This window comes from Salvelinus fontinalis, chromosome 33 (genome assembly GCF_029448725.1).
Source record: "Salvelinus fontinalis isolate EN_2023a chromosome 33, ASM2944872v1, whole genome shotgun sequence".
Lineage (NCBI taxonomy): Eukaryota > Metazoa > Chordata > Actinopteri > Salmoniformes > Salmonidae > Salvelinus > Salvelinus fontinalis.
In genome coordinates this window covers 14,724,105-14,744,134 of record NC_074697.1, presented here as the reverse complement: position 1 = coordinate 14,744,134, position 20,030 = coordinate 14,724,105, and the positions used below count along the sequence as shown (strand labels likewise).

Sequence of the window (20,030 nt, the reverse complement as noted above, 5' to 3'; positions counted from 1 at the left end):
AGAAGAGGTGAGGGATGGAGTGATTTAGAGAAAGGGGGAGGGAGTGATTTCGAGAACAGGTGAGAGAGGGAGAGGGAGTGATTTAGAGAACAGGTGAGGGAGGGAGTGATTTAGAGAACAGGTGAGGGAGGGAGGGATTTAGAGAACAGGTGAGGGAGGGAGGGATTTAGAGAACGGGTGAGGGAGGGAGTGATTTAGAGAACGGGTGAGGGAGGGAGTGATTTAGAGAACGGGTGAGGGAGGGAGTGATTTAGAGAACGGGTGAGGGAGGGAGTGATTTAGAGAACGGGTGAGGGAGGGAGTGATTTAGAGAAAGGGTGAGGGAAGGAGTGATTTAGAGAAAGGGTGAGGGAGGGAGGGATTTAGAGAATGGGTGAGGAGGGAGTGATTTAGAGAAATGGTGAGGGAGGGAGAGGGAGTGATTTAGAGAACGGGTGAGGGAGGGAGTGATTTAGATAAGGTTGAGGGAGGGAGTGATTTAGAGAAAGGGGGAGGGAGGGAGTGATTTAGAGAAAGGAAGGGGGGGTTATTTAGAGAAAGGTTGAGGGAGGGAGAAGGTGTGATTTAGAGAGAGGTTGAGGGAGGTTTGTAAAGAAAGGGTGAGGGAGTGAGTGACTTAAGGAAAGGTTGAGGGAGAGAGGGGGAGTGATTTAGAGAACGGGTGAGGGAAGGAGTGATTTAGAGAACGGTTAAGGGAGGGAGTGATTTAGAGAACAGGTGAGGGAGGGAGGGATTTAGAGAACAGGTGAGGGAGGGAGTGATTTAGAGAACGGGTGAGGGAGGGAGTGATTTAGAGAAAGGGTGAGGGAGGGAGGGATTTAGAGAATGGGTGAGGAGGGAGTGATTTAGAGAAAGGGTGAGGGAGGGAGTGATTTAGAGAACGGGTGAGGGAGGGAGTGATTCAGAGAACGGGTGAGTGAGGGAGTGATTTAGAGAAAGGGTGAGGGAGGGAGGGATTTAGAGAATGGGTGAGGGAGGGAGTGATTTAGAGAAAGGGTGAGGGAGGGAGTGATTTAGAGAACGGGTGAGGGAGGGAGGGATTTAGAGAAGGGTGAGTGAGGGAGTGATTTAGAGAAAGGGTGAGGGAGGAGTGATTTAGAGAAAGGAAGGGGGGAATGATTTAGAGAAAGGGTGAGGGAGGGGTGATTTAGGTGAAAGGGAGGGGGAGGGCGTGATTTAGAGAGAGGTTGGTGGAGGGAGTGATTTAGAGAATGAGGGAGGGAGTGATTTAGAGAACGGGTGAGGGAGGGAGTGATTCAGAGAACGGGTGAGTGAGGGAGTGATTTAGAGAACAGGTGAGGGAGGGAGGGATTTAGAGAATGGGTGAGGGAGGGAGTGATTTAGAGAAAGGGTGAGGGAGGGAGTGATTTAGAGAACGGGTGAGGGAGGGAGGGATTTAGAGAAGGGTGAGTGAGGGAGTGATTTAGAGAAAGGGTGAGGGAGGAGTGATTTAGAGAAAGGAAGGGGGGAATGATTTAGAGAAAGGGTGAGGGAGGGGTGATTTAGGTGAAAGGGAGGGGGAGGGCGTGATTTAGAGAGAGGTTGGTGGAGGGAGTGATTTAGAGAATGAGGGAGGGAGTGATTTAGAGAAAAGGTGAGGGAGGGAGTGATTTAGAGAAAAGGTGAGGAAGGGAGTGATTTAGAGAACGGGTGAGGGAGGGAGAGGGAGTGATTTAGAGAACGGGTGAGGGAGGGAGTGATTTAGAGAAAGGGTGAGGGAGGGAGAGGGAGTGATTTAGAGAACGGGTGAGGGAGGGAGTGATTTAGAGAAAGGGTGAGGGAGGGAGTGATTTAGAGAACGGTTAAGGGAGGGAGTGATTTAGAGAACGGGTGAGGGAGGGAGTGATTTAGAGAAAGGGGGAGGGAGGGAGGGATTTAGAGAATAGGTGAGGAGGGAGTGATTTAGAGAAAGCGTGAGGGAGGGAGTAATTTAGAGAAAGGAGGAGGGAGTAATTTAGAGAAAGGGGGAGGGAGGGAGGGATTTAGAGAATAGGTGAGGAGGGAGTGATTTAGAGAAAGCGTGAGGGAGGGAGTAATTTAGAGAAAGGAGGAGGGAGTGATTTAGAGAAAGGGGGAGGGAGGGAGGGATTTAGAGAAAGGGTGAGGGAAGGAATTATTTAGAGAAAGGAAGGGGGAGGGAGTTATTTAGAGAAAGGTTGAGGGAGGGAGAGGGCGTGATTTAGAGAGAGGTTGAGGGAGGGAGTGATTTAAAGGAAGGGAGGGGGAGGGAGTGATTTAGAGAAATTGAGGGAGGGCGTGATTTAGAGCGGGTGAGGGAGGGAGGGATTTAGAGAACGGGTGAGGGAGGTAGTGATTTAGAGAAAGGGTGAGGGAAGGAGTGATTTAAAGAAAGGTTAAGGGAGGGAGGGATTTAGAGAACAGGTGAGGGATGGAGTGATTTAGAGAAAGGGGAAGGGAGTGATTTCGAGAACAGGTGAGAGAGGGAGAGGGAGTGATTTAGAGAACAGGTGAGGGAGGGAGTGATTTAGAGAAAATGTGAGGGAGGGAGTGATTTAGAGAACGGGGGAGGGAGGGAGTGATTTAGAGAAAGGAAGGGGGGGTTATTTAGAGAAAGGTTGAGGGAGGGAGAAGGTGTGATTTAGAGAGAGGTTGAGGGAGGTTTGTAAAGAAAGGGTGAGGGAGAGAGGGGGAGTGATTTAGAGAACGGTTAAGGGAGGGAGTGATTTAGAGAACAGGTGAGGGAGGGAGGGATTTAGAAAACCGGTGAGGGATGGAGTGATTTAGAGAACGGGTGAGGGAGGGAGGGATTTAGAGAATGGGTGAGGAGGGAGTGATTTAGAGAAAGGGTGAGGGAGGGAGAGGGAGTGATTTAGAGAACGGGTGAGGGAGGGAGTGATTTAGGGAACGGTTAAGGGAGGGAGTGATTTAGAGAACGGGTGAGGGAGGGAGTGATTTAGAGAACGGTTAAGGGAGGGAGTGATTTAGAGAAAGGGGGAGGGAGTGATTTAGAGAAAGGGGGAGGGAGGGAGGGATTAAAAGAACGGGTGAGAAGGGGGTTATTTAGAGAAGAGGTGAGGGAGGGAGTGATTTAGAGAAAGGGGGAGGGAGGGATTTAGAGAATGAGGGAGGGAGTGATTTAGAGAACGGGTGAGGGAGGGAGTGATTTAGAGATTGGGTGAGGGAGGGAGAGGGAGTGATTTAGAGAACAGGTGAGGGAGGGAGTGATTTAGAGAATGGGTGAGGGGAGGGAGTGATTTAGAGAACAGGTGGTGAGGGAGGGATTTAGAGAACGGGTTGGGGAGGGGAGGGAGTGATGACGGGGAGGGAGTGATTTAGAGAACGGGTGAGGGAGGGGGAGGGAGTGATTTAGAGAACAGGTGAGGGAGGGGGAGGGAGTGATTTAGAGAACGGGTGAGGGAGGGGGAGGGAGTGATTTAGAGAACAGGTGAGGGAGGGAGTGATTTAGAGAACAGGTGGTGAGGGAGGGAGTGATTTAGAGAACGGGGAGGGAGGGAGAGGGAGTGATTTAGAGAACGAGGGAGGGAGGGAGGGAGGGAGAGGGAGTGATTTAGAGAAAGAGGGAGGGAGGGAGGGAGGGAGGGAGGGAGGGAGGGAGGGAGAGGGAGTGATTTAGAGAAAGAGGGAGGGAGAGGGAGTGATTTAGAGAAAGAAGGAGGGAGAGGGAGTGATTTAGAGAACGGGTGAGGGAGGGAGAGGGAGTGATTTAGAGAAGGAGGGAGGGAGGGGGAGGGAGTGATTTAGAGAAAGAGGGAGGGAGGGAGAGGGAGTTATTTAGAGAACGGGTGAGGGAGGGAGAGGGAGTGATTTAGAGAAAGAGGGAGGGAGGATGCTACCGCTTCTGCCAGCGGAAAATGGCTGCTGCAACCCAAGTCCATCCTGATACACAGAAACGACGTAAAGGTGGAGAGAGAGAGAGAGGAGAGAAGGATTAGAAAATGAGAGCAGAGAGTGAGATAGAACGAGAGAGTGACAGAGTGAGGGTGTGAGTGTCCGCGTGTGTGTTCTGGCGAAGGGGGGATCTAACGGACAGGGATACCGGGACAGGGAGCTCGAAGCAGCGGCTACACCGAGACATGGAGGGCGAGTAAGTCCTTATCTTTTTATTTTATTTCATACGATATTACACGAAATCAATTTAGCTTGGTCATTACATTAATCTCTGATAAGCACCGATGTTACACAAGAAGGCAACCTCAGGATAGACAAAGGTACAGTCTATTGATATAGTTGAGGATAAACACCATTACGTAGTCTTGAATCAACAGTATACAGCCCCATTCCCGATATATTCATGCAAATATGTGATAAATATGTATATATATGATTAGGGTTACATGGGGGCTACAATATAAACGGTATAAAGACAGAATTCAATACCTTATCAAAGACAACACGTCTTCTAATCGAATGATAAAAACCCACTGTGCGAACTACCAGGTAATAGTCACGCAGTGGCGAGGACTTCTATTTAACCGTTAAATAAATCAGTCAACGTGTAAAATGTATTGGAAGAAATTGACAAAATATGGCGAGTTTTGGCCAAGCTCTCATTCACAGACACAGGATCCGGTAAACCTAGGGAGGGATGTTGGCGATGGGATTTTTTTTTATCAACGCGTCTCGGGTTTCATTATGATTTTTAAAGCCCAACTTTATGAATGAAATGTGATTTTTCTCTCGTCCTCTTCCTCAACCCCTCCTCTCCTTCCCTTTTCTCGTCGCCCCCTCCCCCCATCTATCGCTCCCTCTCTATCCTCGCACCCACTCATCTCTCCCTTTTTTTCCCAAACGATTGCATTTTTTCCCCTTCGAGATATTGCAGGTTAAATCGCTGTGTTTTTTTATTGTATTTCATTCATAAAATAAGGAATATCGGGATGTGTTAGCGAGCGAGTGCGTATAGCAGCGTAGTGTGTGATGAGCAGGCAGTAGGGGGAGAGAGGAGAACGCAATGTTTTCACAATTATTGCAATAATAATGGGAATCCTATGTAATACAAAATGTAACGATATGATGCCCTGTGTCTTAGCAGTTCTGTCGATCCACGGTGATGGAATTTAAAACAGTCGTTCATTGTGCATCTGGCGGACTAGAGGAGAAGGAGAGGGTTGTGTTGCGAGGTACAGGGCCTCGCTCGGATGGCGAATGGGCGCGTTCATTGATACATCTGGGAAACAATTCTTCTTGCTCCCACCTCCCATTCGGTCATTTTCGCCTTGCCTCTATATGTCTTTCATTCCGTGCCATTTCCCCCGTGACACTACATTACTCAGGAATAAGAGTCATCCTAAAACAAACCCTGATATGGTTTATTTACGATTTTTTTTTTTTTGTAACTGTATAATAATATAATATTCAGTCCCAACTGTTCTGTGTTCATTGGTGCAGTCATCACATCCTAGGCGAGATTAGATTTACCTTGTTCACGTGACCGTCCATTATAAAAACCTGTCTGTTTCCGTCCTTTCCTACCATTGATATCTACGGTGGGGCTCGTAGTCCAGTAGTGTGGTTCTGCTATGCTTCTATAGGAGTAGACCTACTGAGGTTAGGAAATAGACAAACATCATGACTACAAAATAAATACATGTAAAATGGAGGAGTGCTTATAAAATAATAAATAATAATAATCTTGACGTTTTGAAACAGGATGTTGATAAAACAGTTAGATTTCCGGAGTGACACAGCGGTCTGAGACAGTGCATCTCAGTGCTTGAGGCGTCACTACAGACAACCTGGTTTGAATCCAGTCTGTAGCACGAACCGGCTGTGATTGGGAGTCCCATAGGGTGGCGCACAATTAGCCCCAGAGTCGTCCAGGTTTGGCCGGAGTAGGCCGTCATTGTAAATAAGAATTTGTTCTGAACTGACTTGCCTAGTTAAATAAAGGTTAAATATATATATTTTTAAGTGATGCTTGATATCGTAGCCAATGTCAACAGACCATAGCATGATTATGTTGTAATTTGGACCATGGATTGTATGTTCCCCGCTCTCTCTGCCTGTCGCTCTCTCTCTCTCTCTCTCTCTTTCTCTCTCTCTGCCTGTCGCTCACTCTCTCTTTCTCTCTTTCTCTCGCTCTCTCTGCCTGTCACTCTCTCTCTCTCTCTCTCTCTCTCTCTCTGCCTGTCGCTCTCTTTCTCTCTCTCTCTCTGCCTGTCGCTCTCTCTCTGCCTGTCGCTCTCTCTCTCTCTACCTGTCGCTCTCTTTCTCTCTCTCTCTGCCTGTCGCTCTCTCTCTCTCTGCCTGTCGCTCTCTCTTTCTCTCTCTCTCTGTCTGTCGCTCGCTCTCTCTCTCACTCTCTTTCTCTGCCTGTCGCTCTCTTTCTCTCTCTCTCTGCCTGTCGCTGTCTCTCTCTCTGCCTGTCGCTCTCTCTCTCTGCCTGTCGCTCTCTCTCTTTCTCTCTCTCTCTGCCTGTCGCTCTCTCTCTTTCTCTCTCTGCCTGTCGCTCTCTCTCTCTCTCTCTCTCGGCCTGTTGCTATCTCTCTTTGCCTGTCGCTCTCTCTCTGCCTGTCGCTCGCGCTCTCTCTCTCTCTGCCTGTCTATAATCTCTCTGTCGCTCTCTCTTCCTTATAATCTGTCTGCCTGTCTATAATATCTCTGTCTGTCACTCTCTCTCTGCCTGTCTATAATCTTTCTCTGTCGCTCTCTCTTCCTTATAATCTCTGTCTGTCTATAATCTCTATGCCTGTCGCTTTCTCTCTCTCTCTGTCTATAATCTCTTTCTCTCTGTCTATAATATATCTCTCTGTTTATAATCTCTCTCTGTCTATAATCTCTCTGTCTATAATCTCTCTCTCTGCCTGTCTGTCGCTCTCTCTCTCTGTCGCTCTCCCTCTCTCTGTCTGTCTATATCTCTCTCTGTCCATCTTCCTGCCTTACTATCTCTTTGCCTTACTATCTCTCTGCATATGAATGCTTATTAATTTGTTAAAATAGGTATGAACTTGTAAGAACTTTCCTACTCTGTTCATTTCATGCTTGACCAGTTGCCTCCGACCCTTTGTAAAGGCAGCGATCAAATTGTATTACATAGGGTGGTTGTGGTTCTAATTGTTTCTCTCCTTTTCAACTGTGTGTGTGTGTGTGTGTGTGTGTGTGTGTGTGTGTGTGTGTGTGTGTGTGTGTGTGTGTGTGTGTGTGTGTGTGTGTGTGTGTGTGTGTGTGTGTGTGTGTGTGTGGGTGTGTGGGTGTGTGTGGGTGTGTGTGGGTGGGTGTGTGTGGGGGTGGGTGTGTGTGGGGGTGGGTGTGTGTGTGTGTGGGTGTGGGGGTGTGTGTGTGTGCGGGGGTGTGTGTGTGCGTGTGTATGAATTAATTTGTGCATAAATGCTTGTGTATGGTATTTGAATGTGTGTGTTCTGTACAGTGTGTGTGTGAGTATCATTGTGTCGTCTAATCTCCTCTCGTCTCTCCTCAGTGTGCGTGTTCGAGCCGTGGTGATGACGCGTGACGACTCCAGTGGCGGCTGGGTACCCCTGGGGGGCGGCGGCCTCAGTCACGTGGTAATATGTAAGGGGAGGAGCCATGAAGGCAGGGGGCGGAGAGAATACATTGTACGCGGAGAGCGGCTACGCGACCGAGCAGTGAGTCTGTGTGTCACGCCTGTCTTCAGTGCTGGGTCACCCGAGGACTAGTCCATTGGTTCCGTTGTATGAGGCAAACTAAAGCAAACACAGTGGAAGTATTGTGAACGTATTTGACTAATGTATTCGTGTGCTATAACCCTAACGATATGGTACGGCGTTTTGTGGGAGCTCTTGTTTGTGGAGGACCGTAGATCGTTGGTGCAGTGATCCCTTCTACATCCCGTGTGTGTGTGTGTGTGTGTGTGTGTGTGTGTGTGTGTGTGTGTGTGTGTGTGTGTGTGTGTGTGTGTGTGTATATAGCCGGTGCTGGAGTGTGCTGTGCAGAAGGGGCTGGTCTACAACAAAGTGAACCCTATCTTTCATCACTGGCGCGTGGAGGAACGTAAGTTTGGCCTGACGTTCCAGAGTCCTGCTGACGCCATCTCCTTCGAGCGCGGCCTCCAGGCAGTCATCGATAAACTGGAACGCGGCTCTGAATCTCCTTCCTCCTCCACGCCTGAAGAGGGCGACACTGAGGACGATGGTCAAGCAGTGAGTGGCTTCATCCTTTTATACAGATCCAGGATCAGATTAGATCCAGGATCAGATTAGATCTAGGATCAGATTAGATCCAGGATCAGATTAGATCCAGGATCTGTTTAGTGGAGTTTAGTTTCCTTTATTCAATGTTGTTCTAAGGGCAGAACGAATGTGATTGGTTCAATTAATAATCAGTGGGCGGGAGCATACAGAGATTGTGTTGTTCACTCTCTGTCGGTCCTGGATCAAGACGGTCATGTGATTGTGTCGGTCCTGAATCAAGACGGTCATGTGATTGTGTCGGTCCTGAATCAAGGCGGTCATGTGATTGCGTCGGTCCTGGATCAAGACGGTCATGTGATTGTGTCGGTCCTGAATCAAGACGGTCATGTGATTGTGTTGGTCCTGAATCAAGACGGTCATGTGATTGTGTCGGTCCTGAATCAAGACGGTCATGTGATTGTTTTGGTCCTGAATCAAGACGGTCATGTGATTGTGTCGGTCCTGAATCAAGACGGTCATGTGATTGTGTCGGTCCTGAATCAAGACGGTCATGTGATTGTGTCGGTCCTGAATCAAGACGGTCATGTGATTGTGTCGGTCCTGAATCAAGACGGTCATGTGATTGTGTCGGTCCTGAATCAAGACGGTCATGTGATTGTGTCGGTCCTGGATCAAGACGGTCATGTGATTGTGTCGGTCCTGAATCATGTTGTGTACTGAGAATGGAATGTACATGAATGTGCAGTCTGTCTCCGACTGTGGTACATGTGTGATGAGCTGTAGCATACAAATATAATCTATTTTCGAAATATCTAGATTATATTTCTAGGAGTTGTAGTGTGTGTCAGTCTACATTGACCTCTGACCTGTAGTTTGATGATGTCAGTACCATACAGGAAGTGAGTCATCAAAATTCCGAGGGGTAGATCTCAGTTTGCTTTTTGACTGCGAAAGTGATCTCGACTCAGAAAAGGTTGGTGACCACTGATTGGCCGAAATGTGTAAGAGTATTTTTCCATAGATAGTTAATTTTATTAAAAAGACAAGGTGTGACTATATGTACTGAGCTTGTAAAATGTTTATTATTATTTATGTTTATTACATTTTTTTATTTCACCTTTATTTAACCAGGTAGACTAGTTGAGAACAAGTTCTCATTTACAACTGCGACCTGGCCAAGATAAAGCATAGCAATTTGACACATACAACAACACAGAGTTACACATGGAATAAACAAACAAAATCTATATACAGTGAGTGCAAATGAGGTAAGATAATAAATAGGTCATAGTGGCAAAGTAATTACAATATAGCAATTAAACACTGGAATGGTAGATGTGCAGAAGATGAATGTGCAAGTAGAGATACTGGGGTGCAAAGAAGCGAGATAAATAAATAAATGCATTATGGGGATGAGGTAGTTGGATGGGCTATTTACAGATGGGCTATGTTACAGGTGCAGTGATCTGTGAGCTGCTCTGACAGCTGGTGTTTAAAGCTAGTGAGGGAGATGTGTCTCCAGCTTCAGTGATTTTTGCAGTTCGTTTCAGTCATTGGCAGCAGAGAACTGGAAGAAAAGGCGGCCAAAGGAGGAATTGGTTTTGGGGGTGACCAGAGAGATATACCTGCTGGAGCGCATGCTACGGGTGGGTGCTGCTATGGTGACCAGTGAACTGAGATAAGGCGGGGCTTTACCTAGCAGAGACTTGTAGATGACCTGGAGCCAGTGGGTTTGGTGAAGAGTATGAAGCGAGGGCCAGCCAACGAGAGCGTACTGGTCGTATGGTGGGTAGTATACGGGGCTTTGGTGACAAAACGGATGGCACTGTGATAGACTGCATCCAATTTACTGAGTAGAGTGTTGGAGGCAATTTTGTAAATGACATCGCCGAAGTCGAGGATCGGTAGGATAGTCAGTTTTACAAGGGTATTTTTGGCAGCATGAGTGAAGGAGGCTTTATTGCGATATAGGAAGCCGATTCTAGATTTAATTTTGGATTGGAGATGTTTAATGTGAGTCTGGAAGGAGAGTTTACAGTCTAACCAGACACCTAGGTATTTGTAGTTGTCCACGTATTCTAAGTCAGAGCCGTCCAGAGTAGTGATAATGGACAGGCGGGCGGGTGCAGGCAGGTGCGGGCAGGTGCGGGCAACGATCGATTGAAAATACATTAAGCACGCTGTTTGATTAAATAATTAAGACACACAAATGACTCAAGAGGGAGACAGAGATCAAGATAACAGGAATAAACCTGTCCCCGACCACCGTCCTCCTCTTGCTGCTGCTGGTGGTCTTTTCAGTTTCTGTCATTCTGCCGAAGTTGCCAGTAATAGGCTACACCGGCGGGTCGGCAACCTTTTCCATTCAGAGTGCCAATTTATCCTACCGTTTCTACCGATTTGCATGCTAGTTATGATTTTCATATGCAGGGGTAGAAGCTGGGGTAGAAGCTGTTCTGGAGTCTTATGGTTTGGGGGTAGAAGCTGTTCAGGAGTCTTATGGTTTGGGGGTAGAAGCTGTTCAGGAGTCTTATGGCTTGGGGGTAGAAGCTGTTCAGGAGTCTTATGGCTTGGGGGGTAAAAGCTGTTCAGGAGTCTTATGGCTTGGGGGGTAGAAGCTGTTCAGGAGTCTTATGGCTTGGGGGGTAGCTGTTCAGGAGTCTTATGGCTTAGGGGTAGAAGCTGTTCAGGAGTCTTATGGCTTGGGGGGTAGAAGCTGTTCAGGAGTCTTATGGCTTGGGGGTAGAAGCTGTTCAGGAGTCTTATGGCTTGGGGGGTAGAAGCTGTTCAGGAGTCTTATGGCTTGGGGGATAGAAGCTGTTTAGGAGTCTTATGGCTTGGGGGTAGAAGCTGTTCAGGAGTCTTATGGCTTGGGGGTAGAAGCTGTTTAGGAGTCTTATGGCTTGGGGGTTAGAAGCTGTTCAGGAGTCTTATGACTTGGGGTAGAAGCTGTTCAGGAGTCTTATGACTTGGGGTAGAAGCTGTTCAGGAGTCTTATGACTTGGGGGTAGAAGCTGTTCAGGAGTCTTATGGTTTGGAGGTAGAAGCTGTTCAGGAGTCTTATGGCTTGGGGGTAGAAGGTGTTCAGGAGTCTTATGGCTTGGGGGTAGAAGCTGTTCAGGAGTCTTATGGCTTGGGGGGTAGAAGCTGTTCAGGAATCTTATGGCTTGGGGGTAGAAGCTGTTCAGGAGTCTTATGGTTTGGGGGTAGAAGCTGTTTAGGAGTCTTATGGCTTGGGGGTAGAAGCTGTTTAGAAGCCTTTTGGACCTAGACTTGGCTTTCCGGCACCGCTTGCCGTGCGGTAGCAGAGAGAACAGTCTATGACTAGGGTGGCTGGAATCTTCGTACATTTTTAGGGCCTCCTTCTGACACCGCCTAGTATAGAGGTCCTGGATGGCAGGAAGCTTGGCCCCAGTGATGTACTGTGTCGTACGCACTTGCGTCTGTAGTGCCTTGCAGTCGGAGCCCGAGCAGTTGCCATACCAGGCGGTGATGCAACCAGTCAGGATGCTCTCGATGGTGACGCTGTGGAGGATCTGAGGACCCATGCTAAATCTTTTCAGTCTCCTGAGGGGGAAAACGTGTTGTCGTGACCTCTTCACCACTGTCTTGGTGTGTTTGGACCATGATGGTTTGTTGTTGATGTGGACACCAATGAACTTGAAGCTCTCAACCTGCTCTACTACAGCCCACTGATGACCTCTGACCTGTAGTGTGTCGGTCTACATGACCTCTGACCTGTACTTTGATGATGTCAGTCCCATACAGGAAGTGAGTCATCTTCCAACAGCCGGAAGGAGATGCTTCCCAAGCCCGTCACCATAGTAACCAGCGAGTCCTCCTCCACCTGCTTCGTACGCTCCACCTCCGAGGAGTTTAGCTTCGGAGCGTCCCACACGCTCACCACCACCACACCTGCCCAGGTAAAGACTAGAACACACCTCACCACTACTACTACTGCCCAGGTAAAGACTAGAACACACCTCACTACTACTACTACTGCCCAGGTAAAGACTAGAACACACCTGACCACTACTACTACTGCCCAGGTAAAGACTAGAACACACCTCACTACTACTACTACTAATACTGCCCAGGTAAAGACTAGAACACACCTGACCACTACTACTACTACTACTACTACTGCCCAGGTAAAGACTAGAACACACCTCACTACTACTACTACTGCCCAGGTAAAGACTAGAATACACCTCACCACTACTACTACTGCCCAGGTAAAGACTAGAACACACCTCACTACTACTACTACTGCCCAGGTAAAGACTAGAACACACCTCACTACAACTACTACTGCCCAGGTAAAGACTAGAATACACCTCACTACCACTACTACTACTGCCCAGGTAAAGACTAGAACACACCTCACCACTACTACTACTGCCCAGGTAAAGACTAGAACACACCTCACCACTACTACTGCCCAGGTAAAGACTAGAACACACCTCACTACTACTACTACTGCCCAGGTAAAGACTAGAACACACCTCACTACCACTACTACTACCACTACTACTGCCCAGGTAAAGACTAGAACACACCTCACCACTACTACTACTGCCCAGGTAAAGACTAGAACACACCTCACTACTACTACTACTGCCCAGGTAAAGACTAGAACACACCTCACTACTACTACTACTGCCCAGGTAAAGACAAGAACACACCTCACTACTACTACTACTGCCCAGGTAAAGACTAGAACACACCTCACCACTACTACTACTGCCCAGGTAAAGACTAGAACACACCTCACCACTACTACTGCCCAGGTAAAGACTAGAACACACCTCACTACTACTACTATTGCCCAGGTAAAGACTATAACACACCTCACTACTACTACTGCCCAGGTAAAGACTAGAACACACCTCACTACTACTACTACTGCCCAGGTAAAGACTAGAACACACCTCACCACTACTACTGCCCAGGTAAAGACTAGAACACACCTCACTACTACTACTACTGCCCAGGTAAAGACTATAACACACCTGACCACTACTACTGCCCAGGTAAAGACTAGAACACACCTCACCACTACTACTACTGCCCAGGTAAAGACTAGAACACACCTCACTACTACTACTACTGCCCAGGTAAAGACAAGAACACACCTCACTACTACTACTACTGCCCAGGTAAAGACTAGAACACACCTCACTACTACTACTACTGCCCAGGTAAAGACTAGAACACACCTCACCACTACTACTACTGCCCAGGTAAAGACTAGAACACACCTCACTACTACTACTACTGCCCAGGTTAAGACTAGAACACACCTCACCACTACTACTACTGCCCAGGTAAAGACTAGAACACACCTCACCACTACTACTGCCCAGGTAAAGACTAGAACACACCTCACCACTACTACTACTGCCCAGGTAAAGACTAGAACACACCTCACTACTACTACCCAGGTAAAGACTAGAACACACCTCACTACTACTACCCAGGTAAAGACTAGAACACACCTCACCACTACTACTACTACCCAGGTAAAGACTAGAACACACCTCACCACTACTACTGCCCAGGTAAAGACTAGAACACACCTTACCACTACAACTACTACTGCCCAGGTAAAGACTAGAACACACCTCACCACTACTACTACTGCCCAGGTAAAGACTAGAACACACCTCACCACTACTACTGCCCAGGTAAAGACTAGAACACACATCACTTCTACTACTACTAATACTGCCCAGGTAAAGACTAGAACACACCTCACTACTACTGCCCAGGTAAAGACTAGAACACACCTCACTACTACTACTACTGCCCAGGTAAAGACTAGGACACACCTCACCACTACTATTGCCCAGGTAAAGACTAGAACACACCTCACTACTACTACTACTACTGCCCAGGTAAAGAATAGAACACACCTCACCACTACTACTACTGCCCAGGTAAAGACTAGAACACACCTCACTACTACTACTGCATAGGTAAAGACTAGAACACACCTCACTACTACTACTGCATAGGTAAAGACTAGAACACACCTCACTACTACTACTACTACTGCCCAGGTTAAGACTAGAACACACCTCACCACTACTACTACTGCCCAGGTAAAGACTAGAACACACCTCACCACTACTACTACTGCCCAGGTAAAGACTAGAACACACCTCACTACTACTACTACTACTGCCCAGGTAAAGACTAGGACACACCTCACCACTACTACTACTGCCCAGGTAAAGACTAGAACACACCTCACTACTACTACTACTACTACTACTGCCCAGGTAAAGACTAGAACACACCTCACTCCTACTACTACTACTACTACTGCTGCCCAGGTAAAGACTAGAACACACCTCACCACTACTACTACTACTGCCCAGGTAAAGACTAGAACACACCTCACTACTACTACTACTACTGCCCAGGTAAAGACTAGAACACACCTCACTACTACTACTACTACTACTACTACTGCCCAGGTAAAGACTAGAACACACCTCACTACTACTACTACTACTACTACTGCCCAGGTAATGACTAGAACACACCTCACTACTACTACTACTACTGCCCAGGTAAAGACTAGAACACACCTCACTACTACTACTACTGCCCAGGTAAAGACTAGAACACACCTCACCACTACTACTTCTGCCCAGGTAAAGACTAGAACACACCTCACCACTACTACTACTGCCCAGGTAAAGACTAGAACACACCTCACTACTACTACTGCATAGGTAAAGACTAGAACACACCTCACTACTACTACTGCCCAGGTAAAGACTAGAACACACCTCACCACTACTACTACTGCTACTACTACCCAGGTAAAGACTAGAACACACCTCACTACTACTACTACTACTGCCCAGGTAAAGACTAGAACACACCTCACCACTAATACTGCCCAGGTAAAGACTAGAACACACCTCACTACTACTACTACTACTACTACTGCCCAGGTAAAGACTAGAACACACCTCACTACTACTACTACTACTGCCCAGGTAAAGACTAGAACACACCTCACTACTACTACTACTGCCCAGGTAAAGACTAGAACACACCTCACTACTACTACTACTACTGCCCAGGTAAAGACTAGAACACACCTCACTACTACTACTACTGCCCAGGTAAAGACTAGAACACACCTCACTACTACTACTACTGCCCAGGTAAAGACTAGAACACACCTCACTACTACTACTACTGCCCAGGTAAAGACTAGAACACACCTCACTACTACTACTACTGCCCAGGTAAAGACTAGAACACACCTCACCACTACTACTGCCCAGGTAAAGACTAGAACACATCTCACCACTACTACTACCCAGGTAAAGACTAGAACACACCTCACCACTACTACTACTACTACTGCCCAGGTAAAGACTAGAACACACCTCACTACTACTACTACTGCCCAGGTAAAGACTAGAACACACCTCACTACTACTACTGCCCAGGTAAAGACTAGAACACACCTCACCACCACTACTACTACTACTGCTGCCCAGGTAAAGACTAGAACACACCTCACTACTACTACTGCCCAGGTAAAGACTAGAACACACCTCACTACTACTGCCCAGGTAAAGACTAGAACACACCTCACCACTAATACTACTGCCCAGGTAAAGACTAGAACACACCTCACCACTACTACTACTACTACTGCCCAGGTAAAGACTAGAACACACCTCACTACTACTACTACTGCCCAGGTAAAGACTAGAACACACCTCACCACTACTACTACTGCCCAGGTAAAGACTAGAACACACCTCACCACTACTACTACTGCCCAGGTAAAGACTAGAACACACCTCACCACTACTACTACTGCCCAGGTAAAGACTAGAACACACCTCACTACTACTACTACTGCCCAGGTAAAGACTAGAACACACCTCACTACTACTACTACTGCCCAGGTAAAGACTAGAACACACCTCACTACTACTACTACTCCCCAGGTAAAGACTAGAACACACCTCACTACTACTACTACTCCCCAGGTAAAGACTAGAACACACCTCACTACTACTACTACTGCCCAGGTAAAGACTATAACACACCTGACCACTACTACTGCCCAGGTAAAGACTAGAACACACCTCACCACTACTACTACTGCCCAGGTAAAGACTAGAACACACCTCACCTCACTACTACTGCCCAGGTAAAGACTAGAACACACCTCACCACTACTACTACTGCCCAGATAAAGACTAGAACACATCTCACTACTACTACTGCCCAGGTAAAGACTAGAACACACCTCACCACTACTACTACTGTCCAGGTAAAGACTAGAACACACCTCACTACTACTACTGCCCAGGTAAAGACTAGAACACACCTCACCACTACTACTACTGCCCAGATAAAGACTAGAACACATCTCACTACTACTACTGCCCAGGTAAAGACTAGAACACACCTCACCACTACTACTACTGTCCAGGTAAAGACTAGAACACACCTCACTACTACTACTGCCCAGGTAAAGACTAGAACACACCTCACTACTACTACTGCCCAGGTAAAGACTAGAACACACCTCACTACCACTACTACTGCCCAGGTAAAGACTAGAACACACCTCACCACTACTACTACTACTGCCCAGGTAAAGACTAGAACACACCTCACCACTACTACTACTGCCCAGGTAAAGACTAGAACACACCTCACTACTACTACTGCTGCCCAGGTAAAGACTAGAACACACCTCACTACTACTACTGCCCAGGTAAAGACTAGAACACACCTCACCACTACTACTACTACTGCCCAGGTAAAGACTAGAACACACCTCACCACTACTACTACTGCCCAGGTAAAGACTAGAACACACCTCACCACTACTACTACTGCCCAGGTAAAGACTAGAACACACCTCACTACTACTACTGCCCAGGTAAAGACTAGAACACACCTCACTACCACTACTACTGCCCAGGTAAAGACTAGAACACACCTCACTACCACTACTACTGCCCAGGTAAAGACTAGAACACACCTCACCACTACTACTACTACTGCCCAAGTAAAGACTAGAACACACCTCACCACTACTACTACTACTGCCCAGGTAAAGACTAGAACACACCTCACTACCACTACTACTGCCCAGGTAAAGACTAGAACACACCTCACCACTACTACTACTACTGCCCAAGTAAAGACTAGAACACACCTCACTACTACTACTGCTGCCCAGGTAAAGACTAGAACACACCTCACTACTACTACTGCTGCCCAGGTAAAGACTAGAACACACCTCACTACTACTACTACTGCCCAGGTAAAGACTAGAACACACCTCACTACTACTACTGCCCAGGTAAAGACTAGAACACACCTCACTACTACTACTACTACTGCCCAGGTAAAGACTAGAACACACCTCACTACTACTACTACTACTGCCCAGGTAAAGACTAGAACACACCTCACTACTACTACTACTGCCCAGGTAAAGACTAGAACACACCTCACTACTACTACTACTGCCCAGGTAAAGACTAGAACACACCTCACTACTACTACTACTGCCCAGGTAAAGACTAGAACACACATCACTACTACTACTACTGCCCAGGTAAAGACTAGAACACACCTCACCACTACTACTACTGCCCAGGTAAAGACTAGAACACACTGCTGGTGATATAATGGATCCAGATTGCTGTAATTGTTAAGTCTCCTATTCTGATAATCTTCTTCTCTTCAGATCCACACCAGGCCTACGCAGCACCAACTCTCCCAAGTCACCGCTGTATTGAACCCTCCGTCCCCCCCTCCACCTCCCCCTGCTCCCCCTACTCCTCCAAAGGTCCCCCCAGCCTCCTCCCCCCTCTCCCCCACCATCTCTCTACTAGAGGAGGGAGACCTGCGCAGCCTTGACCCCTGTAAGGACCTATGGGGTTCCCGGGGGTACGAGGATTACCGGCGTGCCGGGGCGCAGAGGACCATGGTGGGCGGTCTAACTGGGGGGGTGGTGGTGGGCAGTGGGGGCAGCATACAGGACAAGTCCACAGAGCTGTGTGTGGTACGCTTTGAGAAGGAGGTGGCAGGGGTGGGTACGGCGGGCTGCGAGGTAACGGTCACTCTGGACAGTAAAGGTTCCCAGCGCCTCTCCTCCTCCTCCTCGCCCACCTGCATGGCCTCCATGCCCAATGCTGTATCTGGAGGCTCGTCGGGTGCCGGCTCGCCCCAAGAGACCGGGAAGGGAAGTCCCTCCCCTTGCTGCATCCACACCTCTCTGGCCACTCCCCGCTCACGGACTCGCAAGCGAGGAGGAGGTGGAGGAGGGGCAGCAGCGGGAGGCGGGGATGGTACCGACGGTGACCCGGCCATCTCCCCAGACGAGGACAGTCCGTGTCCGGCGGGGTCGTCGTGTTCGTCGCGCTGCGTCTACTGCCGCTCCGTGTTCAGCCAATCAGAGAACGGGCGGGGCCGCTGCCGGGACGCCCCCGACCCCGCCCTACACTGCCTGCGCCAGTGGACCTGTGTGTGGTGCGCAGAGAGCCTGCTTTATCACTGTATGTCGGACTCAGAGGGCGAGTTCTGGGAGCCGTGTTCCTGCGAGGACTCTTTAGGGGAGGGCCATCCCCACCCTCTGTGCTGTGCCCGCTGGTTGGCCCTCCTGGTCCTGTCCCTGTTCGTGCCCTGCATGTGCTGCTACCTGCCCCTGCGGGCTTGCCTGCGCTGTGGAGAGAGGTGCGGCTGTTGTGGGGGGAAGCACAAGGCCGTCCGGTGAGGCCAGGCTGGGGAGGCTAGACCCAGGGGGGTTGGAGGTGTTGGGGGGGCTAGACCCAGGGGGGTTGGAGGTGTTTGGGGGGGCTAGACCCAGGGGGGTTGGAGGTGTTGGGGGGGATAGACCAAGGGGGGTTGGAGGTGTTGGGGGGGCTAGACCCAGGGGGGTTGGAGGTGTTTGGGGGGGCTAGACCCAGGGGGGTTGGAGGGTGTTGGGGGGCTAGACCCAGGGGGGTTGGAGGGGGGCTAGACCCAGGGGGGTTGGAGGGTGTTGGGGGGCTAGACCCAGGGGGGTTGGAGGGGGGCTAGACCCAGAGGGGTTGGAGGTGTTGGGGGGGCTAGACCCAGGGGGGTTGGAGGGTGTTGGGGGGCTAGACCCACGGGGGTTGGAGGGTGTTGGGGGGCTAGACCCAGGGGGGTTGGAGGGGGGCTAGACCCAGGGGGGTTGGAGGGGGGCTAGACCCAGGGGGGTTGGAGGGGGGCTAGACCCAGGGGGGTTGGAGGGGGGCTAGACCCAGGGGGGTTGGAGGGGGGCTAGACCCAGGGGGGTTGGAGGGGGGCTAGACCCAAGGGGGGTTGGAGGGGGGCTAGACCCAGGGGGGTTGGAGGGGGGCTAGACCCAGGGGGGGTTGGAGGGGGGCTAGACCCAGGGGGGTTGGAGGGGGGCTAGACCCAGGGGGGGTTGGAGGGGGGCTAGACCCAGGGGGGTTGGAGGGGGGCTAGACCCAGGGGGGTTGGAGGGGGGCTAGACCCAAGGGGGGTTGGAGGTGTTTGGGGGGCTAGACCCAGTGGGGAGGGAGGGTGTTGGGGGGGTGTTGGGCAGTGGGGAGGGAGGGGGCTAGATGCAGGGGGGAGGGAGGGTGTTGGGAAGAGGGGCTAGACCCAGGGGGGTTGGAGGTGTTTGGGGGGGCTAGACCCAGGGGGGTTGGAGGGGGGCTAGACCCAGAGGGGTTGGAGGTGTTGGGGGGGTGTTGGGCAGTGGGGTTGGAGGGGGGCTAGACCCAGGGGGGTTGGAGGTGTTTGGGGGGGCTAGACCCAGGGGGTTGGATGTTTGTTGAGACTTTGGGGTGAAGAAACAGACTGTTTGGAATGGAGGAGATAGAGAGGGAGCACAGGGGAAGATGAAATGCGCTCTCTCATTTAGGGGGTACACTCAGATCTCTTAAC

The 20,030-nt window shown here is 49.4% G+C and overlaps 1 protein-coding gene across 1 annotated transcript; it reads left to right on the top strand.

Annotated features, from left to right (window-relative positions):
• Positions 1-3,791: 3,791 nt before the first annotated feature.
• spred3 (sprouty related EVH1 domain containing 3) lies at positions 3,792-18,931 on the top strand. Its single transcript, XM_055895159.1, has 5 exons — positions 3,792-4,066; positions 7,400-7,565; positions 7,869-8,099; positions 11,849-12,013; positions 17,839-18,931. Exons 1-5 carry the CDS (start codon positions 4,056-4,058, stop codon positions 18,865-18,867), a joined length of 1,602 nt encoding a protein of 533 aa, XP_055751134.1. The 5' UTR covers positions 3,792-4,055; the 3' UTR covers positions 18,868-18,931.
• Positions 18,932-20,030: the final 1,099 nt, after the last annotated feature.

What these genes read in the sequence shown, in the direction of transcription:
- spred3 (XM_055895159.1), top strand. An exon ending in AGCGGCTACGCGACCGAGCA is followed by an intron (nt 7,566 to 7,868) that starts GTGAGTCTGTGT and finishes GTGTGTATATAG; the next exon opens with CCGGTGCTGGAGTGTGCTGT. An exon ending in CCACCACCACACCTGCCCAG is followed by an intron (nt 12,014 to 17,838) that starts GTAAAGACTAGA and finishes TCTTCTCTTCAG; the next exon opens with ATCCACACCAGGCCTACGCA.